This window comes from Plutella xylostella, chromosome Z (genome assembly GCF_932276165.1).
Source record: "Plutella xylostella chromosome Z, ilPluXylo3.1, whole genome shotgun sequence".
In the NCBI taxonomy this organism is placed as follows: domain Eukaryota; kingdom Metazoa; phylum Arthropoda; class Insecta; order Lepidoptera; family Plutellidae; genus Plutella; species Plutella xylostella.
Window position 1 is genome coordinate 3,426,595 of NC_064012.1, and position 27,014 is coordinate 3,453,608.

The following is a 27,014-nucleotide window of genomic DNA, read 5'->3' on the forward strand; positions in this document are numbered from 1 at the left end:
TACACGGCAAAGGTACAAATTAGGGTTTCGTTTTTCCCGACCTTTTTCTGTTCCCGGGAAACGGGAATTTTTTTCAAGATTTCCCGGGAATTCCCGGGAAACGGGAATTTATTTCAAATGCTAGTTTTTGCTATTTTCGGGTATTAAAAGTCAATTAAAATCAATTTTAAAATTAACAATGAAATCAATTATACTTTTAGTACACGTATAGGTAGAAAAAAACAACAGAGAAATTAACAACCAAAATTATAATGATTTGTTTTACATGCAAAATCATTTGTTTTTCTTAATTGTCAATTAAACAATAACAAAAGTATTATAATTAACACTCTGAAAATAATATTATTATGACATATCATTAAAATACAAAATTAATTACGCTTTAACTAATGTTTTAGAAAAACTAATGCATTCAACGATTTATCGCTCAACCTATTTCTTATTTTGGTTGCGTAATTCCAGGACACCGAAAATGTTCGTTCAGATTCAGTTGATTTAGACATGATGGTCTGTAGGGCATTGTAAAGCATTACCAAATTTGGGATCCGTTTTCCAGATGCAGAATACGGGTCGAAATCTTTTTTCAATATTACAATAGAAATGGGCTATGTCCGAAAAAATTCAACAACGCTCATAATTTTTCTGATGATAGGAATAACCCTCCGTATCATCATAAAAAAACTGTGATTTTTTCTATGCGTTAGTAATTTTATAAAAATAAACGCAGACACAAAGCGGGGACACCGGCATCTCAGAATAATAATATGACAGGCATCACACTAGCGCTAGCTTTTACATACTCTTTGGTCACGTATGTAAAAGCCGATCAATTGTTTGGTTTTAGGTAGGCGGTAGGACAGATAAATAAAGATGAAAATATAGCATTGAATCAGGAAGAGGTGAAACAAGGTGATGTAGATGAGTCATTTATGTTTGCAATGCAGCTGCGCGAAAACAATAAAACGCACGATTTTCCAATAATTTACAACAAAACCGAGTTTCTGATCCGTGACGACAAGCCTGCCGATATTTTTTTTTTGTTTTAGGTAGGAGAAACAGATAAATAAAGATGAAAATATAGCATAGAATCGATGAAAAATAAAACCCGGGAATTCTATTTTTTTCCCGGTTCCGGGAATGACGAATTCCCGGGAACGGGAATTCCCGGGAACGGGAATTCCCGGGAACACGGGAACGAAACCCTAGTACAAATACTAGAATTTTAAATTGACAGATTCTGAACAGTTCGATTGTCCCGCGATTAAGTGAAGTATCGTTCTATTGGCGGGACAATCTATTGTTGATGAACCGTTCAGAATCTGTCAATTTAGTCTCTGATATTAAAAAAACAGATTTTATGGAATGTTTCTTGAAATAGGTATGTACCTTACATTTAAAAACACCTATATGAAATAAATTATGTTTACCTGATGTAAAAATCTGCTTACTTTACATTATGTAGCTATTTACACTTTATAAATTATTTAAACAATACAGAATTTCTAGTCATAGTCTCACCATTCGAGTAGCGAAAAGTAAACGAGAATTTGTAAGACGCTTAGATAGTGCGGCCTGTACTACCTACCCTTAAGGGGGGACATATAAATTGAGTTTTACTTATCAATGCTCGAACCGTGTAAAAACTCGATCCCCGCCTGGAAGACGGACTTAAGTTCAAGTCAAGTACACGACGGGTTCAGTCAATTTCATCGTCAGTACTTAAGTTGAAATTAACGTTCTCAGTTTAAAACTGTGTATTGATACTTTTTATATAATAATATTAATAATTTATAAAGTAAAATGGATGTTCCAGATACATTTGTAACACAAAGAGAATATTAGATATTTTGTAGAAATACATATCATTATTGCGAACTCTTTGTGGCTTTGATCGCTCTATATCTTTTACAATTACTTATTCTTTCTTCTTCCATAATGGTCGCGGCTAGCACATTAGTGAACACTTTAGCCACTGAAATAGAAAATAATATTTAATTAGCTATTAGTAGGTACTGTATTCGTGGTATAAAGGTAAGCGTCAACCTTTCGGCTTCGTACGCAACGGACGAATCGCATTCAGTATTCACACACAAAACACACACACTCACGCCTTGTACTAATGTACTCCCTTGCGGGGTAGGCAGAGGTGCATTGTTGCACCCACTTTTCGTCAGAGTGTTATGTTAGTCCCAATGTAATAGGGGGCGGGCCTATTGCCATTTTACGGGCACATCCAAGACCCGAGAACAAATATCTGTGTTTAAACAAATATCTGCCCCAGCCGGCCAGGAGTAGTTTGTAAAAATTGACGTTCATCAGAAAATTTTATATTTTTACGATGAATAAAAAAAATTGAGTTTGAAAGTTTTGCCGGGAATCGAACCCGGGACCTTCGGCTCAGTAGTCAGGGTCACTAACCACTACGCCATTCGGTCGTCTATTTCGGTCGCATTCAGTATTCTTTGTACAAAAATTCACACAAGACAATCTGATTATAATGATACCGATAGATGGACGCTTACCTCAAATTAGGTATAGGTACCTATCTAAAGAAAATGGAATATCCGAAAAAAATATGTGGTTTTACAACATAGACCCGAACAATTAAATCTTACCTCAGATAGACTAAGATTCACGCATCCCGAATGCGATGCTTCCTTGGCATTGAAAACATCTGTAAAAAGATTTAAGTAATTATTATTTAAATTATCTTAACCGTCCTGTTACGCTCTCTGCTTTTTTTAATAGTGGATCGAAGAAATGGTTCTTCGGAAGAGGTAACTTGGAACCGAGTTACCAGAGATAGAACAGATTTTGAGTAACCACAAAAATAACTAAAAAACGCTAAAAGCCTTCTTTTACAGGCAACATATACAATGCACTAGGCTACAGACGTCTTGAATCTAGCTTAAATATGGCTAAGAACATTCATTCTGCCGTTTCGGAGCTACACTACCGCCTACCATAGACAGATACACAGACACGTTCACCTTTTAGTTCGTTTAAACACCCATCTTTTTCTCCGCCGCTTAAAAAATGACCACGAATACTCACTAAAAGCCCGCTGTAGATGCAGCACGGCCGACACAAAGTCTCCGAAGCGCAGCATGCCGTCCTTCCTCATGTACCTGAGGATGAGGAGCGCCAGCGCCCGCTCCGGTAGAACGAAGCCCACGTCCCGGAGAGTGTCCCGGAGTCGCTCGGCCCGGAGCACCCCCATCTTCTCCCGGGCGTGGGCTCTGAGGGGGGGAAACATTGTGATATGGATGAGCAAGCTGTGATTATTCTGAGTTTCTTTGAGAAACGAATGGAAGTATTAGTTTTAGTGGCGAAGGGTCCATAAAACACGATTCTTTGTTCTTTGACAGAGATAGGACAAAACAGTTCAATAGCTAAAACGTTTTTACAGGGTATTGCAAAAGGCCCCCTGAGCCACCCCCTTTCGGCTTACCCTTACTTTACTTACTTTGCAACACCCTGTATAACTTTTCTATGAATAAGGCGGGTTAGTAATTTAGTATCCATCTCATAATATTCCATTTTAGGTAAGCATAATATTAAATTTATATATACCTACCGGCTACGGCTTCCCCTACAAAAAAAATACCCTTCGACACTGTTACTTACGCTACGATACCTCTACATTTACAGTGTTCCAAAAATACCTTCGCTGACTAATAAGGTTTAGAGGCAAACTCTAAACTTAACCTGCAAACCTAAATGCCTAAACGGTGTAAATTCGATCCGCCGGCATCCGATATTACAGCTACACAACTGGCTGGGTAATGTTTGCACTGTTAAATTAAACACTAGTTGCCTCCCGTATCTCCCGATACGTGTACACGGGCGTAATTACTTAGTTCAATACACACCTGAACACATCCTGCCAATATTTGAGGCTGCACATCAGGTCTTTGAAGTCGGATAGTGATATACGCCCCGTGCCCCGCGTCTAAACATTGCGTTAAGGAAATTGCATTCGATGCTATTCGTGATTGGTTACAGTGCACTGTGTGCTGTGGGTAAATCTGCTCCGACAAAGCAAATGTAATGAGTCTGTAGATGAAAAACTACCAACACGGGTGGGAAGGAGATTTTGGTGCATATTTAGACCTGGCTTTTGTTTATACATATACGTATTAACACATAGGTTTATGGCTTACATTTGGTTTGAACATTATTTTTGTAGTGTCGGTGACAAAAGAGCTATAATAGACGGTTTGTCACCGTGACGAAATGATTGGCTTTGAAAGTCACGTCAAATTTGACAACCGAGCGATGTTTCTTAAGTTCGGTCGTGGCAAAAAATCATTATAGTGCGACAAACTTATCTGTTCCGGTGAGAGCGAACTAAATTGATCCATATCTCATTAGTTACTAATGAATTATATATTGATATAGATTAGATGGGTTTATTGAAACCACAAGAGCGAATTACAACTACTGGCAAACTTAAAATCTAATAGAATGAAGAAATATTACACATTTACGTGAGCTGCCACCGGAACAGATAAGTTTGTGGCACTATAGTCATATTTAAAAGGATACATCCATGGTGAGTACGATCTGCCGGCACGTGTCTATGGACGCGCAACTCTTGATGTAGTCGTTCGGTAAGCAAGCGTCAAGCAACTCCTGCAGCTCAAAGGCATCAATAGTCCTGTGCTCATCGGCCAACTGCAGAAACACCGCTTCGTATTGCACGAAGCTCTTGGCTTCGAACCCTGGGGGCGCCCGCACCACCGCCGTCCGCAATATCTTTGGCGGGGAATCCAGAACCTTCATTTTGATCGTCTTGCTCGAGAACACTCGAAGGGAGAAGTTGGCTTCTTCACGGGGCTCGAAGGTCGTTGGGAGCACTAGATACGCGCCCGGTTCTAGTTTGCATCTGGAGCAGGAAATTGTGTCTATTAGGTATTGTAAGTAAGCAGATGTGGCTATTGATCAGTGACGTAAAATTGTTCATCTATTTATGTTGCTAATCCATATTCAGCGTCTCCTTCTATTCGATCTCAATTGTCTCGGTACCGGTAACCCGAAAAAATCGGACCACAGACAAACACGCCTACCTACTTACCTTCAGAACTTGAATTTCAAAGACCATATTCAACTGACGTCCGCAAGAGTGAGAAAGCTCATTTTTATCTTCAAAAAACTAAGACATATCCTAGATCCCTACTTACTAAAGCAAATATACATAGCTCTCTGTCAATCAGTACTTATCTATTGTATTACCTCGTGGGGCGGAGCTCCAAAGACTACCCTTGTTATTCTAGAACGGGCCCAAAGAGCTGTTCTTAAAGTAGCTACTTTCCGCCGCATACTTTATCCCACTGAAAGGTTATACCAAGATTGCGAAGTTCTAACAGTTCGTCAGCTGTTTATATATCACACTGTACTGAAGCAGCATAAACTTGTACTGGACTGTCTTGACACTAACAAACATTTCAGAAGGAATTACAAAGTTTGTAAGACAATCACGTATAAACATGCCTTCGTACGTAACTTTTTCTGCTTTGTTGGACCATACTTATACAATAAATTGAATAAATTAAATAAACTTCACCTGTTGAACCAATATGAGTGTAAAAATGTTATGTTAAAATACCTACAAAAACTTAATTATGAGGATACTGAACATTTGTTAATGATTGCTACCTAACTTTTATTATGAGAACATAGTATACATAAATGTAAACTTTAAAACTGTCTATTACTAAATACAAATATTTTGTCCCTTGGGTACAAATTCCCAAGCCATTAAACTTCTAGCCACCATTAATTTTAGATTGATCTAGCTAGCTTTATTTGATGTAAAGTTTGTATGATTCTTTCATTTAATTTATTTATTTTTAAGTTATAATTAATTTTATTTTTAAGTTAATTAATTTTATTTTAAATTAATTTTAATCATATTGAGTACCTACTTGAATTTGCACAGCTTTATTATTATATTCTATTGGAGGAGCGCTGATGCCTGATGTACAGGTCTCTGGCCTAGTTCAGGCACAGATGTAATTTGTAATTAGATAAGCTTTTTTGGAATAAAAATTATTTATATTTATATTTATTTACTACTATTTCGCTTGTGTAAATATTCAAACTAAACCAGGTGTGAATGTGAGAATCAGCGACAAACCTGTGACTGACTTGCCGGCTGTTAGTATATTGGGAATTGATGGTGGACTTCATCTTCTTGAAGAAAGCCGCCGGAGCTGTCTCCGTAAAGCTCTGCTTCTTCAGCATGTAGACACTGAAGCCGATGACCTTGGGCTCCATGATGCTGTGCTGGTTCAGAGAGATGATCACCGAGTCCGTCTCTTCCAGCGACAGTTGGATTTGAGGGTTCATGTGGAAGAATTCTGCGGAGATTGGAAGATTTTAAAACGATGACGTGATATAATCTATCTCCTATCCTCTTGGGGCCGGTCTATTTGAATGAACCCTTACGTTTCGATAAATGATAATGATGATGAGGAAGCACATACAATAAAATAATGACACTAACGTAAACATCCCGCACCGGCCGTTGCAGAAAATAATATTGAAGTCCCTTGATCATAAATACCGGGGTGCGCGAAAGGAGTCTGTACAAGTGACGAATCAACTGTTCTTTATATACTTCCAGCGCACACTGGTTAGTCAGCGACTGACTGGTTATTCCTTTCACCGCGGTGGAAAACCCTAGACCAGGTCTAGTATTTGTCACCGACAAGCTAAGAAGTCTTCAAACCTTTCCTTCATTAGAAAGAGACCCGAGCCCCAGCAGTGGAGACGTGATGGGTTGTGATGATGATGATGAATCTAAGAAGAAGATTGTTAACGTCACCCACCTGCATTATTCCTGCATCCGCCAGCCGTGACCCCTCTCCTCCACTCGCCCTGGTGCATCCTCATGTGCCACCGATGCTTCTCCGACAGCGACGCCTCGTCCCTGCTGGTCTCCGCGTCTAGGTGGACCAGCTCGATGTGGGTGAACACCTTCCAGAGCTCGGAGAAGAGCATCCAGAAGCCCTGGTGGATGGACGTGAGGCGTTCCCGCTCGTGAAGCGGTATCGCTTTCCATCTGGTCAGGGTGTGAGTTAGGATTAACTGGGTGTTAATAAATTTTAATGGTTTACGTAGCCCTAGTTTCACCATACTCTGTTAGATCGTAACAAGGGAGTAGTTATGTTGACTTTTGACACATCTGTCAAGAATTTATTATGAAGATGACGTATAATTGATTACATTACAATTTAAACGGGGTGTTAATGATCTAACCGACTATGGTGAAACTAGACACTTAGTAGCTTAGGCAAAGGAGATGACACTTTTGCAGGACTCTGTATGGACTCTTATAGAGCCGTGCTTCACATAAAATGTGTGTTCAAAGGGAACACCCAAATATTCCGAAAAACTTTTTTCCGAATTTGATAACACCGAATATGTAATTTACGAAATATTGCAATACCGATTTTTTAAAATATCGAATTATAAAAATTACGATAATTATAATTTCGAATATTATAATCACGAATATTGTTATTACGATTGTTAAATATACGAACGTTAAAAAATACGAATACTTTAATATACGAAAAATAAAATACCGATTTATTAAAATCACGAAAAATTAAAATCCCGATCGAAAATATGATAATTCGTGATTTTGACAAAAATTCGTCATAAAATATGCCATTTATTTCCAAACTAAAGTGACTTAAGTATTAACTTTATATAGTTTTACATTTCACAATTTAACATTCTATATCAAAATTTTATCAATTATCTTAAATTTATTATGATGCATTATTAATTATTAACTTTACTAAATTGATTACATTTCTATAACTAAAAATACATTATTTATTAATTTAACCAATTAATATCAGTTCTTACTCTATTTTTATTACATTATTAATTTAAATTAAGATAATTTCCAGAACAAAGCAATACAATTGCTCGGATTTTTACGGTGGTTAACCTTAAAAAGCTTAGGACCCAAACCTAAAGATAGGTGCGACGACGAGCAAAGCGAGGAGGAGCGTGTTAGGTGCACATAGATATCGAAAAACAAAGCGGAGCGCAGCGAAGCGGAGCGGAGCGTTTCATATAATACAGCTTAAAAAATATTGTTTGTATACGGATTATGCTGTTAATAAACATACTCGTACTAATGAATGAATGAATAAATGAATAAATATATTTATTTCACAAATAAGCTTAACCTAATACATCCCACAAAACCAAGTACATATTGGTTTGTCTGTGGGGAGGGAGTCGCACTTCTTTTTCTATGATTACTTATACTTAAAAAGTTTTAACTTAACATTTTCTTAACTTTACAAAAGATAGACATACCTAACGTTACATACCTAGACATATTGTTGATTATTAATGTTATATATGGTAGGTTTTAATTAGCAATAATTACATAGCTATATTTTGTAGAAGGAAAGTTTTATATAATCTTGAAAATGTATTTTTATTTGGTTCATTTCTTATATGGATAGGCATCTCATTATATAACAATGGAATTCTGCGCTGTAACAATCTGCCTCCAAAATAGTTATTAACTTTTACAGTTTGGTATTTACCTTGAGCCGCAGCTCTCGTGTTGAGCCCGTGGTGTATTGGTATCTTATGGTCTGGAGTGCTATGACTATTAATCGCGATAAGGTATTTATATTTCAGTGATGCAGGTAATATTTTACATATCGAGAACAATGCTTTATTATTATTACTATACTTTTTTCTTATATTTTTACTAACTAACAATTTTAAAAATTTTATTTGAATATTTTCTATTTTGTCCATGTACGTTTTGAATAAAGATCCATAGCAGTCCAGTCCATAAGATATAATGGAATCTACCAAAGATAGATATATTGTTTTTAGAACAGAAATAGGTACTTTGAAGGAAAGCTGTTTAAATTTAAATAACAATATGCGTAACTTATTCAGTATTTTTTCTATGTGTTTTGTCCAGCCCATCTTTTCATCGATACACATTCCTAGATATGTTACACACGGTACTTGTTTTATAGTTGTACATTTGCAGTTGACACATTTATTATGAAAGCAGTCAAAGCTATGGGCAACCAGTTGACATATAGACGTAGGGGTACATGAGTATGGGGACTGTATAACAAGTAGGTTAGTTTTTTCTGCGTTGAGTACAATGCCATTATCATGAGACCATCGGACCACGTTGTCGATATCCTCCTGCACGAGACGCGCGACCTCGTCCATGTCGCGGCCGGCCCGCAGCGTGCACAGGTCGTCCGCGAACATGTACGACGAGCAATGGCGGATCACGTTGCACAGGCTGTTGACGTGCATCAGGTAGCACAGCGGACCGCAGCCGGAGCCCTGCGGCACCCCGCGCCCCGCCGCCGACTGCGGCCGGCTGTGCTCCTCGCCCACGCGCACCCGGTGGGAGCGCTCGGCGAGGTACTCGCGGTACCAGCGGTGCAGCGGCCCGCGGACGCCGCACTCCGCCATGGCCCCGAGCAGCGTCTCGTGCCGGAGGGTATCGAACGCCTTTTTGAAGTCAAAAAACACAGCGACAACAAATTGTTTATCATTGAGATAGCTATTAATTTCGTCAGTAAATTTCGTGAGTAGTGTCGATGTGTTTTTTCCCCTCTGGAAGCCATGTTGTCCACTACTTATAACCGCATATTCGCTAAGAAATTTGGTTTGCTGATTAATAATACATTTTTCTATTATCTTTTCTATACTAGATAAAATTGCTATAGGTCTGTAATTAGCGTAGTCTTTATGTAAACCTTTTTTATAAATAGGCCGTATTATAGCTTCTTTTAATTTAGAAGGGAATTTCGATTGCTTAATACATAAATTAATTAAATGAGCTATAATTGGGCTTATTTGTTCACTTATATACCTAAGGTCCCTCATACGTATGCTATCCGACCCTGGCGATTTTTTATCACTCATTTGTTTAATTACATTATGTACCTCCTTGCTGCTCACGGGCCGCCAGCGCATGGACACGCAGGTCTCGCTGCTGTAGTCGGCGCGATTTAACATTTTATCATTACAATCATGGGTTATACTATCTATATCATTTTTAAATGTAGTAGCAAAGTTATTACATATATCTTGCTTAGAGTTTCCTGACATATATTTCTGCTATTCCATTCTACTATTCCTAATATATGACTATTTCTTGTTCACTAAAAACATTCGGGAATTTGTATTTTCGGAATATTAAAAATTCGGAATTCGTAATTTTAACAATTCGATATAATAAATAATCGTACTTTTGAAACATCGAAATTATAATATTCGGAAAATTGACTTTCGTCATTTTAATTAATCTGTGGTTTGAAATTTCGTTTATTATACTATTCGTGATTTTCGCTATTCGAAAACTTAAAATTCGGGATTGTGAATTATTCGGAACTATGAAATTCGTAATTATGAAAATCGTCATTTTCATATTCGTAAAAAAGTAATTCGAAATTCTGTAGTGTACCCGTGTTCAAAGGGTGGCCGTGACCGTGGCCGAAACCGAGTTTAATCCATAATTCCTTAGACTATTCCTGGTTTAATCTATCCCCTCGCCAATGAAAGACATTATTCACTAACACCTTCTCTGTGCACGCTTATTTAAACCCTCTATGTGTAGAAGAGCCGTAGCCGTTCAAATACATAGTAGCATTTATGTACGGTCACGATAACCGATATTTCTAAATGCTAGTCCGGGCGCCGGACTTAGTTTCTGTTAGCTACTATATCCGTCGCGCGTGCAGAAAGTGACATCATAACCATATTCAAGTCATATTCTTACGATGTATCTGAACTATTGCATTTAACCTGAATTTATTTAATAATAATAATGTTATGATGATTAAACCTCTCCTAGCCAGATCGAAAAAAAAGTATTTTTAATCTTGAATGCCGGGAAATCAGACAAGATTAAAATTGAAATTGTATCCCTAGAACTAAGACTATATATAACTAGATTTTGACAACATTCTAAGCAGATACATTTTATAGGTAACGGCAATACTTACTTGGAACCATCTAAAACTACATGAGTAATCGGCGCGTCTCCCGGTCCGGGCGGCCTACATAGCCGGACCAGATACAGCGGCCCTTCAGTCGAATCCACCTGAAAATGCAAACACATAATGTAGCGCCGCCGAGAAATATGTAACCTATACAGGGATACCGCAGCCAGGCACATAGCAAACTAGGTCACAGGTATATACGTAGGTGAGCTAGATCGCAGTAAGGGGGCTGGCCCGCAGGCTGCCGATTGGTCAGCTGTCATGTTCAGCTTTTCAGTTATTAGATTAGGAAATGGAGAGTAACTATGTTTTACATTCGCAGTATATAACGAAAGAGTACTCGATTAAACTACGGTATCGGGGTCGGAGGCTGTGGAGTTGGAAAGTTTTCAAACAATGCCTGCTATCGGGAAATTATACTGTGTTTTAACTGAAGGAAATATGAATGTATGAGATTCACATCGGTATAAAAGCTGGGTTATTTGTTTTTTTAGATCAATTCTATTTTAATCGTAGGTCAAATTCTATATGATCGGTAGGTACAGTTAGTTTTCCCTACATATCACGGGTTTGTTTTTGGATCAACTACGCGGATAATCTTTGAATTTTTTTGTATTGTTCCTAAAATAAGTCTCCTTCAATTATTCCTATCTTCAGCCTTTAAGGTATACTGAAGGTATACATGTGGCATCACTACTCGATACCTTGTATGTTGGCCAACCATCGCTACAGTAGGAAACTCGGTAGGATCTCATGACCGCTACCGGCGGTGCAATATTGTCGTAAGCGTACCTATTGGTATCGGACTAAACAGATTGTCATAAACGTGTGGAGAAACGGTTTAGGCAATGCCGATGCAGTGGACCACTTGTGTGAATTTCTATACAAATAATACTGAACGCCTATCTTATTTAGATAAGTACCTACATTGTTAATTTTTCGTGACACGCTAAGAAAAAGAAGTGTTAAATATATGTATAATAAAGTACACACACATTACTCTATACTAACCTTTTCCACATTGTATATTCTATAATTCATGTCTAGCTCGATGCCATTAATGTTCTCTTGGTTTATATTCTGAAACAATAGGTTTTGCATAAATAACTTAGAATATAATAAACTTACACAAAATATGCTTACAGACTAAAACAATGTATAATATGCGGTCTTATCGCTAATATCTCTCATACAGGCAACTCGATAACTTACATTTAAGCCTTTAAGGTGGACTAGGCCTAAAACCCTTCCTTTACTGGAAGGAGACCCGTGCCCCAGCTGTGGGGTCGTGATGGGTCGTGATGAAGTCTTAATAAGGCATGACATTTTTTGTTCATTTCTATATGCATGGTTATTTCGATGCACCGCTTTAAAAGAAGAACTATACTCACGGGGGAAGTATGGTGCGCGCAAGTAACCACACTAGTGGTCTTGAGCAGGTTGTACAGGGCGCTCGCGTCGTTCAGCCCCACCAGGGGTATGGACTCCGTGATGCCGCCAGTCAGGTCCGCCAAGCCGTCCAGGAGGCTGCCGTATTTCAGCGCTTCGTATGACCCGTGCAGCCTGGTGGACAGAAAACATAAATGAATGATATTAAAAACCCCCGACCTTCAACACAAAAAAGTCGCATAACTTTTGAACGGCTACGCCGATTTTTTATAAGATATGGCTAAGTACACTCGTGGTAACATTAGTTAACTATGCTATGACTCAAAGAAAATAAAAACCCCTTACAAATAAAACAATGTAATAAATCTAATTAAATCACAAAAACCAATCCATCTTTATTCTCGAAAAAATGATTCTGAATAGGTAAATCCAATGGCACTGAGGTTTACTACTTAAGGTAAGTACCTCATGTTATTTCGGAGAAAATGATATTTCGTTATTATTTAGCAGTAAAATCCAGCACATAAAGTTTGATAAAATAAATATCGGAGTCAGAAAATATTATCATCGCTACTATTCCAATGTTAGATGCAGACGTGAATTTAGCCATTTCACTCTAAATTTGCTTTTCAAGTGGAGTTTGTAGTTTTGAAAGCAGAAAATCTGTTCACTGCCTGCAGGTTACATTTGTGCCTAGTCTAGCGAAAACTTTCAACTGGTGTTTTATTTTAGTAGCGGCGTGTTGCTGTCATTCTAACCATTCCAATTCTAACTTTATATGACTATTTCACTAAAGTCTATTCCGTTGTCACTAAACGCGACACTACCGGGTTTACTTTGTAACGGGTTACTCGCATGCATTTTCATAAAAATATCAGTATAGTTAAGTAGGTACTTATTCTGGAGTGAGCTCGTGTAAAACGTCGACGGTCAAAATCAGTAGCGATTTAAATTTGACACGGGAGATTACAAATCTGAGATACTAATATCGTGATATTTGGAGTATCTCAGTACCTCCGGAATCGAGCTCCAGAGCTGGCTGTCGTGTCATCAAGCATTAGGGCATAATCAAACCAAAGAGTTATCAGTTACCGCAGAACAATCCGGTATACTTTTATCCCACTATTTCGCGCAGGGCGCTTCCGTGCTTCAGACGGCACTTTAAGCCGTGGGTCCCGGTTTCTGCTTCGGCAGCAGTCGTTAAGCCTAGTCAGAGAAAAGCCTAGTAAGAAAAAACATCTGACAGTCGGGTTGCCCACTTACCCGACAACTCTCTCAGCACCAGCTTGCATGTGTTGGAGTCCACCAACCCGCACTTGGCCAGCGTAGTGGACTAGGCTTAACCCTTCCTTCCTTGGAAGGAGACCCGTGCCCCAGCAGTGGGGACGCAATGGGTCGTGATGTGAAATGATGTGACAAAGAAAAAGTTCCACTAAGTTACAAAACAACGACACAAAATAACCCATACTTTTTTACATTTAATAATAATTTTGGGCAAAATGTTTATACTTACATACGTTTTTAGTTGGTAATATTCTGGCCAGCTTATAAAATATATAAACTTCAATATTGCAGACGGCGTCGTTAAGCTAGCCTTTTTCGCTTTGGAGTAACTGGTGCTTTTCTCACTGGAACTTTTTCATTGCCCGTGTGTGTAGTACGTATCGCACCAAACGGATTGATTTTCACCTTCAGCTTAATTTGAGTGGACTATACTCACTTAGCGTAAGCCTTCTCGAGCAGCGAGGGCCACATCTGGTTGGAGTGCGCGGTCTGCAGGAAGGCCAGCCGCCCGTTGACCGTGGGCAGTCGGTCGTCGACCAGCACCTCCACCCACTGCCCGCACCACCACAGCCGGAACCTGGAATGTACGGTGCAGACGATTATTTGGCATAATGAGTAGGTACCTACTTTGTCATAATTATTTAAGTAATACTATATTTATGTATGTATTTCAGTCGAGGAATAGTGCGCATATAAACCCTAGCAGGTTTCTGACGCACTATTCATTTGTAACCTAAATGTATTTTATGTTTGCTTAAATAAATAAATAAGTATTTATTTTAAGTGAGAAAACTATTTTAGCTTAATATCGCATGTGCTCATTGCCTGTGCACGAGTGCGAAAGAGAATACTGCAGCTAGCGACTGACAATAGGTGCTTTTCTTGATGAAATTCTCGTTTCGGGAGAAAACGTTTTTAAGTGACTAAATATCAACGAAATGTGAATTGGCTACAAATTGTAACCATTAAGTTAAAATGATTGTGACTTTAGTGTTCTAGCAACAAATATTTGATTTGAGTAAATAGTAATATATTATTACAATAAAAAAAATATCATCGAAGCAGTACCTAGGTGTGAACCTAGTAAAAATCTAGAATCTAGACATTCAGCTGCAACGCACTGTTCCATATTCAATAGAAGAAAGTATCAAAGTGTGGCACTTTCGTTCGCAGCTCATGTTGATTCATCCATTATATGTAAAACTTATGTTTTAACTGCAAGCGTCATCGCATCGTGAGAGAAAAATCCGGTTTTCTAATGTCGTAAATTATGTCAATATCAATCCGACAATGGTAACTTTGTAACCTAAACAATGCAAGTGAGTACCTACACCAAAAAAATCATTAGGGCGAAAAAAAAACTTGGTAATTTCTACAAATTGCGTGGTTTACGTGGTACGTCTTACTCTTCTTCATACCTAGTAAAAAAAAAACAATTTAATATTATACTTTGAAACTGGAATTTTATTACATTAAGTATACTTATCATCATAATTATAATTATGCAATTTGATAGGCGAGGTATGTATCTAGTCATGCTTACTTCTAATGTGTACAAACCTGAAGACTCCTGTGTACGGCTCCTCGAACCTCTGGTCGGCTGGGACCACTCGGTAGAACAGACCCTTGCTGAGGTATAGCACCCCGAGACACGACACCAGCCAGCGGTCGCCTGCAACCAACCCTGGAGTCAAGAAGAGGCGAGGAGGCAACCTTACCACATGGGGAGTGAATGGAAAGGAACCCGTCATCTGACTGTGCGTCTAGTACAGGTTTGAGAGTTTGTCGAAAACTATAAAAGTTTCAGTTTTCTCGCATACAAAGCGGCGCCTCTATTATTATCGAGAAAACGTATCTCTTCCAGACAAACTTTAGGTAGAGAAATGACTGTAAAACCATTGAAGACTAATCACAGCGCACAACTTTTTTACTTTAGACATTCGCTTATCGATAGTTTATGCCTAATCCAGACTCACGCCGAGAAGTCTCGGCGAGAGGTTCGTCGAGAGTTTCTCGCGTTCTCGGTAAACCATCCACACTCACGGTGTGGTCTCACTTGTGTTCTCGTCGCTATCCGGCATGGACGTCAACTTGGATGCAGCTGCTATATTATTGTGTGCATTAGCGCGAGAACGATTGAGTGTGATGTCATTCTCTTTCTCGCCCGTTAAATCTCTTTGTCTCATGCTAAAATACCGACACCGATCTGAGAACACCCGAGCGAGAGAACGAGAAGGCGAGAAACTCATCACACTCTCGCGTCTCGGGTGTTCTTGGGTTTTCCCGGCGTGAGTCTGGATGAGGCAGATATTTAAAAAAACCAATAACGTTTAATTTTAGGCAATTAAGTAGTAACTATCTGAGATAAAATAATAAACATACATACATTTCGCGTGCCAAGGAGCGAGCATAAATAGTAAGTATATTTTTCCTATAAGGGTATCTAGATATAAGTACTAACGGAAATAAACGGTAGTACGAGTATATAATCTTATACTATCGCAGAGCATCTTTTTAGTTACGGTAACATAAATAGCGCTGACAATTAAAAAAATCATAGCTTATTTTCAAATGTACTTATAGGTAATTTAATAAAATAAATGCAAGCAAGCATGAAAAAAACGGTTAAATTTAAACAATGTGGTAAACATAGTGTTGCTCCCTCGGAATTTAAGGAAAACACAAAAAAAAATAAAATCCGTAATGATTTATTGGACATATTTACTTCAGTTTGTGATTGTAGTCACCACACGAAAATTATACTTTATTTGTGCATAGTAAAATTTTATTGATTGTTCGAATATTTGTGGGTATACTTAAACAATAGTCTAGCTCTGGATTTTAGATTTTATGTTTATAATTAATTTTGTATGAAGATGTAACAACCCTGGAACTAAATTGCTTTTGCTATAATAACACCTAATTATTGGCAGAACTTAAAGAGGACCTATTTGTTCAATGCATGGGGGTGTTTATCTATAAATAGTTCAAAGTGGAAACCTCTAATTATGTAAGTTTCTAGGAACATTACATCGTATATAGGTTCAAGGTATATGCTAGTAGTTGTGACATGTGCACAATTTCACACAAACCGTTGCAGCATTAAATGAATTGTATTATATATAAAGTATAGATCTATATGAATATGAGTATAAGATAATAATACGCATATAAAATTACTAAAGCTAAAGATCGCATCCAGTGGCATGCTTTGGGAGAGGCCTACGTCCAGCAGTGGACTGCTATATATAGGCTGATGATGATGATGATACAAAATTACACTCGCGAGCATGGAAAACCTGACAACAGCACCAAATTACTCCTAAACGGAAAAGAGTAGCTCAATGAAGTACCTACATTTAGGGTGTCTTGCATAACCAAGTTAATCAAAATTTAATAGTTTGTCTCTTGCTCTGACAGTATAATGTCAGAGCAAGAGGTCATGGATTTATTTTTGTTTAACTTTGTTATGCAAGTCACCCTTAATAGCGCATATTCAAGTTGAAGTTTTAAATATTTTAATGTTTTAACAATTTGTGGCCATTTATCGTCTACCTACATTTTGTAGAACTTTTTCATAGCCCGCGAGTGTCTAGGGATAGTGAATTTCGCTTTGCTAAACAAAAGTCTTATTCGATTGAAAATTCGCAGTGCTTTAGCTTAAACAGTATTATTTTACTCATGTAAGTAGACATTTGGATATAATCAGTTAACTGTGATAATAACATTTGTTAATAAATCATATAATAGAATATTGTATGCTTACCCATTTTACCCGGGATAACATCGAAAGTATCACTATTGTCCTGGACAAACACCGTATTCGTGTATATCTCCTGAAAAGAAAAATATAGCATCCTTGAATCATAGATCAAAAACAGATAGGTATACATATACTCCTTATGGGTTTCATTTGATAAAGGCCTTTATATTACTAGAAAAAATTAAACCACATTTAGAGGTAGTAAATACATAATTTATCAATAAGCTGGATCGTTAAACTATGTTTTAAACTTAATTAATTGATTTATTGTATCACAGTTTAAAGTGACTTCGCGTGAATTTTCATCTATCAAAATGCAAAACATTGCTTGCTTTATGAATGCATTTAAAGACAATGAAAAAAATATATAAGTATATCAAATAAACAATAGCTTTATGAATATATTGTATATTTCAAATCTCTAACAACCCAAAATATTCTGTAGAAACAAAATTAATATTAGCAATATTGAAAGCATACAAATTAAAATAAAAGAATTCGCTCCATTTTTAGTTAGCATGTTGTGTTGAAACTTGAAACATAAACTTATTTAAGCGTAGGCGAGAACCGGCCTTGATAGAGTTAGCTTGGGATACGATTCTGCTATCCCTTAATAGGGCATAAAGGACGTATTATGTACGTATCGTATCTTTTGAATGTTTACCGTTACACTACTTAGATAGGTGTAGACTACGAATGTTTTGGGAAACTAGTAAGTATTTTGGCAACAGTGGTTTTGGGGAATGTTTTAGTTTATTGAAACGGCTGTTTTGTCATTCTTTATCAGAATCGGTCTAGTGGTGCGAACACCAACTCGCTTGGCGAGTGACAGCTGAATGGTTAAACAGGTGCTTTACCATCACAAAACATATACCGAGTTCAAATTTGTTCAGGACTAATCAGTACGTTTTTTTTTATCATTTAATAGACAGAGTTTTTGTACCGTAATCTTTGAGCTCACATTAAAAGTATTAAAAAAAGGGTTTAGCCAGCCGACAGAGGATGAATTAGAAAGACGTTATGAACAAATTTTGTTCAAACTCTTTAGAAAATCTGCGAAAAAATTAACTTGTGTATTGAAAATTAAATTGTGTGACATTTTTACTATGGATAGTGTATAGACAGATACATTTGTACTCCTGACGGCTAGCATGGGGCGCACGACGAGCACGCCAAGACGTGACAAAAGTCAAAGTCGAGCACGCACATGGTAGGCCTTCAGGAAATAAATAACAATATTATATTCAAATTTAATTAGGCTACAAAAGGTAGTATCATCGCCTATATTATTATAAGCCCGACGTGGTGTCGTATCGTGTGTATGTGCCCGAGCCCTTTCATCAAAACATAGACATAAACATAATAAATAAATGCTGTCAAACGCCCAATAATACATATAAAATAATTATGTTTGTTTCGTTCTAACTATTCGGGTTTAACAAGCTTTTTTAACGGTAATACAGATTACCTATGCAATTAAGATAATTTACTTAGTATATATTTTAACTACATATTTCCAACTACCTAGTAAATGTTTTACTAAAGTATACACTCTCTGGTTGTACATAATACCTATCCTTAGGTCTAATATTTAAGATTACACGTTAGAAGTTCTTCAGAACTCGTGTTTATAATTCTGTGTATTACTTCAAAGTAAATATTGATATTCATCTCGAGGACGATCCACCGTTAACTCATCACTACGCCGCATGAGCCTAAGGCTGTGTCCTCAGTAGGCAAACTGTTAGCGACCGATTGAGTTTGAGGCGTATCGATTTAGTACGTTCTTCCATATATTTGAAACGGAGTGTCCACAGTCTGCTCGTTTAGTACGCAGTTTGCAGCGTTTCGCGCGCTTACTATCTCAATATCTCGATTCTCGCCGCTAACAGTTTGCCTAGTCGAAACACGGCCTTAGAATCATTCTGATGGATACTTATAGCTATTAAACGGTTGGACGGTCGAATGGCGTAGTGGTTAGTGACCCTGACTGCTATGCCGAAGGGGTTCGATTCCCGGCTGGGGCAGATAATTGTTTAAATACAGATATTTGTACTCGGGTCTTGGGTGTTGATATTTATATTTAATATGTATCTATCTATGTATTTGTATACATATATCAGCTGTCCGATACCCATAACACAGGCTCTGCCTAGCTTGGGGTCGGATGGCCGTGTGTGAGTTGTCCCCACATATTATTATATTATTATTATAAACACGTCTGTGAGTAAAAGTACAGGTAGCAAATATATAGTTAGCCTTGCGACATCTTTTTTTATTATAGATTGACCAAAATGATGATATTATGTTGGAAGTGAATACAATCGCGAGCAATGAATATGTTCCACGTTCAAAATGCCGGCACGAAATAAATGGCCCCATTTAAAACATTTAATTTAAAATTGAAACAAAACTGACTACGTTGCGGGTTAGTTTTTTTTTTAACTGCTCTAACTAAATGAATGAAGAATAGAAGTTACAAAGAATAATTGTTGCCCTTAATAATTTTTTTGGTGTTGGCAATTGTTTTTATTAAACACAAAAAAATGGCGGTGTCAGACTCTATGCCGTATTTTTCTCTTTTTATACCAGAGTATTAAAGCCTTTCATACGCTTTCATATTAGAATTTACTGGTAAATATTCCAGTCGATTCGAAGAGCATTTATTTATATTTTTTATAGCTTTTAAGTAATATTTCTTCTAATATTAAACCGTTTGCGCTGGGTTACTTTATCTCTACTTGATACTTTACACAATACAAGTATTTTAAAGATTGAAAAAACCTTCTCTTTCATTTATTATATACAATTATACAATTACACATTTTAATATCATAAGATAATTATGATATATTATGATAAAATATCAGAAATAAGTAGTTTTTGTAGGGCTTGGCTTTCTGTACCGTTAGAGTAATATAACCCGGCTAAACGGAATGAGTTCTCGGTCCGCGCACAATTCTGTTGTACGCAGTATCTTTCAATCGGTAGCGTATCTTTATCTGTCAGCGAGTTAAGCTAATGACCTAAGAAGTGCTTTATTTTGGCTCTGCTATTTTCTGACTTATTTGAAACAAGTACTTGAATGTACAGGGTGGAATTTAATCTATAAAATCCCGTTAAACATCGTTTAGAAGTAGCACAGTATGATGGACTGATGGTATACACATACAGCTTTTTAACTACACGCTTGAGATTCTCAGTTACTGCATTCGTTTACGTGTAAATTAACCATTTAAAATCGAAACTGATTTGGGCACTTGTTTTAAATGATGAAATTGATTGAAAGAGATTAGTAATTTGTGTGAAAGTTACAACCTTGAGGGCGATTTATTTGTACTGTTCTATAATGAATTTGACTCTTTGATATTAATTGAAATTGTGTAAGATTTAAAGGCTTTAAAAATGTTGTGCATAGAAAAATGCCTCCAACTTTTCATTCCTATTAAGCTGACGATATTAAACATTATCTAATAAATTAAATAAATACGTACTTTAGTTACTGTAACACAGTATTGAATTATGTATCTTACATTAGCTCAATAATGTTAAACAGGGAAATAATACATTTCAATCATAATAATACTAAGTAGATGGTATTGAAGTAGGTATAGTTTGTAGTGAATTTTATGGCTAGCAGGCAGCAGTATGCTGTAATTATAATATCCATATATTTCTAGACTAGGAAGACTATAATCTTAAATGGTTATCTTATAATTAAGAGAATTGCGGTAGTAAAATACATCATGCAAATAACTCTACCTCCGCATTCATAAAGAAAATGGCGCGCTGGCCCTAATCAAATAAATTATGACAGATTATATGACATTTTAGGCCCAGCGCGTGGGTGCCATTTTCTTGGTCGGTTGTACACTCACGGGCAATGAAAAGGTTCTACTGATAAAAACATCGAATTACTCCTAAACGGAAAATGCTAGCTTGATGACGCCTTCTGCAACATTGATTTACATTTAATAGAGCATCATGATATTACCAACTAAAAAAAGTAATATTTTGTTCAAATTTTAAATGATTTTTTTAAATAAAATTGGGGTAATTTGGTGTCGGCTTTTTGAGAGTGGAACTTTTTCATTGCACGTGAGTGTTTAATATAAGTCAATGGGTGGAGCGTACCTTAGCCCGTTTCCAGACGAAGTTGAACGGCGGCGTCTGGTAGTAGAAGACCGACGACTGGGTGGCCGGGAAGTCGGGATCCTCCCATAGCTCGCCCCGGGACAGGCAGCCGGCCTTGATCTGCTCGTAGTCTGTCATCCTGCGTACAAACAGACAAACATTAAAATTATATAAAGAAAAAACTAACAACAAAATATAAACCCAATATGCTTACCATAATCTTACAGTAGTCACTAGTGTAAGTATATATTATTTAAATATCTTGGGTCAGTGGTGTTCTAAATAGGTTTTTTTTAAAACCTGTAGCACTACAGTATTACTACGCCATAGTTTTACTATTTGCCATTATACCTCATTTCAGCTAAGACGATCCCAGATAAGTGAATCATTCAATCAATATCTATAATCAGATTGGCATCAATCCGCAAAAAAAACGCTTACTCAGTTATATACATCTGAAATTGTAGGTATACCGATAGGATGTTCCCCGAAATTTTGAATAGGTATTTCGTATTTATTCCATTAAACTTCCTTGTAGCTTTAAGTATTTATTATCTGAGCTCTGGGTTGGGACAAATAAAAAAGTCATTGTGCGATAAAAAAAATGAAACACACAGAGAATTAGAGAGTCCTTATTCAATCGAAACATCTTTAAAATTGACTTCGAATAGCAATCGCCGTTGGTTTTGTTTGTTTTATTGTTTGAACCCACGATAAGATGCGAAGATTAGTGTCTTAGAGGTGTGGAAAGTAGGCGGTGATGGGATAACAAGCACAACTCTCGGCAATTTAGACCCACGCTGGTTCACCGGCCCGAGTAGCTATGCCTATTATAGTGATGTTTGTATAATACCGGAACAAGGACCATACTGCCAACGTGAAAGACGAAAATTATACAGTTACTAAAAAAAGTTTACTTGCTTATTCAAGGAAATACTGATTTTAATCCAGGACTGATAAGGAGGGCTAAGTGGACGTTTTTCTTAACCGATAGTGCAGTGAAAATCAAGCGTAGAGCTTGTGCAGTGATGTGAATAATAAATTCAAAATATTATTAATATTAAGTATCATCAGTTATCAACATTATTGTTAAAACGAAAGCGATAAAGTTGCAATGGATTCTGACAAAAGAGCGGACGCGCCCGTTTAATTCTTTTGTATGGAAGTTACGTGCTTCTTGAAAAATTAAAAAATTAAACCAATTAAAAAGAACGTGAAAAGCTGTAGAATGGGTTAAATGAGTTTATTTATGTACCTTTGTATAAAAAATACGTTTTATTGAGTACGTTTGATTATTGATATTTATAAATAAGGCAATATTTAAACAACGGCAACGTAACTTCCGACAGTTCTCATATAACGATATCTTTATCTGCTGTCACTATACTAAAATAAAATACTAAAATTCATATTAAAGAAAATCTATCATACTATCGGTTCTTGTGAAGACTAAGAAGCCGATTCCCAACCGCACGCATTTCGGGTCTACTTTTAGAAAATCCATTGCAAAAAGACGACTATTTTTATTGCTATTTCTATTGACAAACGACTTTAACCCAAAAGACTGTAGTTTACCAACATGGTTTGAAGTTTATCCCATTAAGGTAAGGGTGAAAAGCAATTTAAAAATGTACGGTCAGGTGCAGAGAAACCTGACCCCCCTCTCATACTAACAATGCTTCTGAGGGGGGTCAGGTTTATCTGCCCCTTACTGTACATGTACACTGCCTCCAATGTTAATCTCTTATACCCTCCATCCAAAGGTTGTCTGGCAGATATCGCTTTTAGTGATAAGACCGCATTTTGTACCCAAATTAAGTTACAACTTGTAAATATTATTCTTTTTGAAGATATACAAATAAAGTGTATTCTATCTATCTATCTTAAAAAGGCGGGTGGTCGAGAATGACCCGAGTATTTATCATCGGATGATAAGATGCTAGCCGCGAGTCGATCGCGTCTGCGCGGCCTAGATACCCGCTCAGCGGCGGTCTTACGGAAACCAGAACAATTGAGGCGGCGGATCAGCCCGTGCCACAAGCCATGGGAGACCAGCGGGTTAGCAACCACTTCGGTAAATAGTGCTTTAGGCTTTTAGGGCTCCGTACTTAGATTGTGCTACACGAACAAGATGCTGTGTCATGTACAAAAACTAAGCAAAAGAAGTGTCCGCGTTTTGTTTATTATCAAACAGTTTTAAGTTCAACCTAATGACTCTTAGAGCACTTTGTTTGTATTATTCAATTTTGAGTTAGATTCCACGGCTAGATCGGTTATGAAAAACCTACTATAAGTCCTCCAGTATCAATGACTTGGGCCGCGCCGCTAAATCTTCGATGGCGGATGTGCGCCCGCGCACTGCACATGCACTTTTTACGCACACACTTTGTTTTAAAATTAATTTAGTTTTTCCATTCCATAGACACAATCAGATCATTCTACAGAAACATTCCAGCCCACGGCGGCTGAGGAACTTGTTCTTTCCCATTAAAATATTTGTAACCGAATGCGTTTTTGTAACGAATAAATTGTATGTGCCACTTTAATTGCTGCCGCCTGCCAGGCCGTTTTCACTTTCGTCCAAGTACCTACTTACGTTTATCGTAAAGTGTACCGTTTGTTTGTTCGAAATGAGAAAAGAAACATTTTGATAAGCGCTCTTTTCCACTCAGTGATGTATGCATTTGTTTATATTCTTTATGACAACAGTCATGCATAAAAAATAATAAAAAGGGTGTCTCGTAAAATTGAAACAAGACTATTTCCTCTCAGGTATGACCAGTTTTCCTTTGATCCACTCTTTGCGCGTCACGCTGCTGTTTATATAACCGCCTATATATACTATTTTGGATCAAGTCAGGTCTCTCTCCAAGGGTAGGTTTAAGATTCGGTGCTATTTTGAGTTAGGGCTTATATAAAAACTACACAACCACAAATAATTTTTGTACACAATATTTACGTTTTTGGTTGAAAATATTCTGATGCGCTCTGTTAAATGTACTACAATATTGCTGACGGCAACATTAAGGCAGCCATTCCCATAGCCGTTTAGGAGTAATTTGGTGCTTTTCTCATTGGAACTTTTTCATTGCTCGTGGGATTTTTTTTTGACAGCTCCAAATTTAAAATAATTTAGAATTATCCATATCGTATAAGAATTGTATTCCGTAGTGACAGCAGCACCAACCAACTATAACAACAGTGTCGTCTCGGGAATCAATAGGTACTAGGGTCTATATAATTATGTTATTTATAATTCCTAATTTATTTTACTTGTTGGTTTGATATCTAATTATGGTATTCTGTATGTGTGGGGGTGGTATGACTGGTATGATAGTCTATCATAGAAAATAAATAAAATAGTGTCAATCATTTTTATAATAACTATTTTATAACAGCACAATATTTATTTTCAATACCAAACCAAGAAAGTCTATCTAATGAATAAAACACATATAAATAAATAAATAAGTATCACGCAGCCATAAATAAGTCCTTAAACAGTTTTCTCTAACCAATTCAATTAATTAAGAACTAACATGGATCAAAGAGAGAGAGCTTGACTTGACATTTTGCATAATTCGCAAGAAAGTTGTCATGGATGTAGGCAAAACCACGATTTAACTGTTAAATTAAACATTTAGCTCTATGTCTTGTTGTTCGGTCTAGGTAACTAGGTATGTAGGTACAGGTAGGTACCTATAGGTATTATTGGTAGGTACTTACTAAGAAAAATATGCAATTTTTTCAACGAAAAAGCTCAATACATACATACTTACCAACTGCCATTATTGTTTAATTCATATATATATTACTAATATTATTATGAATTGTGGTGGTGTAGGTAATTTAAATCTTAATAGGTACAAAAGTTATTAGATGTATGGATTATTTTTAACCCAGTGTAAAAAACAGTGACAATTTGCTCCCTGTACCTGTCATTAAGTCCACCTGATTGTACATAATTACTTCTGTATATTGTGCAATAAAAGAATAAATAAATAAACAAAAAATTAAAAACCGACTTCAAAAAACCACTAAAACGTAAGAAATAATTTAAGGTTTAGACCAATCCTAGGTCACAGTATAAATATACCTAAGCAGGTACTGTTCTTTTTTGATGTTGGTGCAGTGACAAAGCAGTTAATCTGAAGAAATATGGCACCAACTTCAAAAAAGAACAGTACCTGCTTAGGTATATTTATACTGTGACCTAGGATTGGTCTAAACCTTAAATTATTTCTTACGTTTTAGTGGTTTTTTGAAGTCGGTTTTTAATTTTTTTTAAATTATTATTTTATTTTGTTATTTTTAGTTTATTTGCAATAATTATCAATCAAAAGTAAGATGCAAATGATACCAATATGTCCTACTCGTTAATACGAATCATTCGAGCCCAAACACGAGGTAGTTGCTATATACCGTTGAGGAGTTCCCTTGACTGCCTTCCGTTTCCATCATCAGATCAGCTCAAGGTCACCATCATATCTTTTTGTTATAATAACAATATTTACGTTATAAATTTCATAAGAATCGGTTGATAAGTGCCCAAAATGGAAATTTATACCCCTGTTTTTACCCCTTTACCCACCCTTGGGGGTGGAATAAAATTCTGAAAAAAAAATGGGACCACCCCTGAGCTCAACCCAATACATCAAAAAAAGAATTTTCAAAATCGGTCCATAAATGGCTGAGTAATCGATGAACATACATAAAAAAAAAAAAAAAACATACATACAGACGAATTGAGAACCTCCTCCTTTTTCGAAGTCGGTTAAAAATAGGTAGGTACACAGAGTCTTATCTCAAGTGAGCAAACTAGAAACGACTAATCAACATTACGGTTACACAGCCTGATCGCAAAAGCCAGACTTTATTGACACTAAACATAATTTTAAAATGCTGCGAAAAAGTTCGCCGAAATTATTTACTAACATCTCGCCGAAGGAAATAGAACGATTTCTCCATTGAAATCCGGAATCTTGCCGCGATAACTTGAGCAAACAGCCGTCCGCCGAGCGAGTGGCCCATAAAGTTGTTATTGCACAACCGGTCCGTTTCCTCACTGAAAACTGTCTTTAAAAGCCTTTCTACACTAGAATAATATAGTAAATTCAGCTACTACTTACGTTTTAAGAATGAAATCCTATAGCACACATGTTAAACAGCACAGCACAATGTTTCAAGTCGTGTAATGTTGTTGATCGCACGTGCGGCGCGCGCGCAGGTTGGCCCGTGACTCCCCCCCACCATGCCTTGGTCCCCCCGAAGGAGGCCTTTGTGTCTCTAGATAGAGCCGACAGCACTCAGAGAGTAATTCTCCGCGACTTTGGAGAAAGGCGCGGGGGTCACTCTATATGTCGGAAAACCCAGTTTCGGAGCGCTACTGCGCGAGCCACGACTCTATCTCGTTGTATTAAACG

General features: G+C 37.0%; 1 protein-coding gene across 1 annotated transcript; it reads right to left on the reverse strand.

The window, feature by feature from the left end:
* Positions 1–1,231: 1,231 nt before the first annotated feature.
* On the reverse strand, positions 1,232–26,859 carry LOC105398570 (calpain-C). Its single transcript, XM_048632743.1, has 15 exons — positions 26,721–26,859; positions 21,592–21,730; positions 17,461–17,530; positions 15,255–15,366; positions 14,131–14,271; positions 12,413–12,584; positions 12,033–12,101; positions 11,025–11,122; positions 6,834–7,066; positions 6,140–6,362; positions 4,549–4,888; positions 3,873–3,952; positions 3,055–3,239; positions 2,616–2,674; positions 1,232–1,972 (listed from the first exon to the last, which is right to left on the reverse strand). The coding sequence occupies exons 2-15, from the start codon at positions 21,727–21,729 to the stop codon at positions 1,946–1,948; spliced, it is 1,947 nt and encodes a 648-aa protein (XP_048488700.1). The 5' UTR covers position 21,730; positions 26,721–26,859; the 3' UTR covers positions 1,232–1,945.
* Between the last annotated feature and the right edge of the window lie 155 nt (positions 26,860–27,014).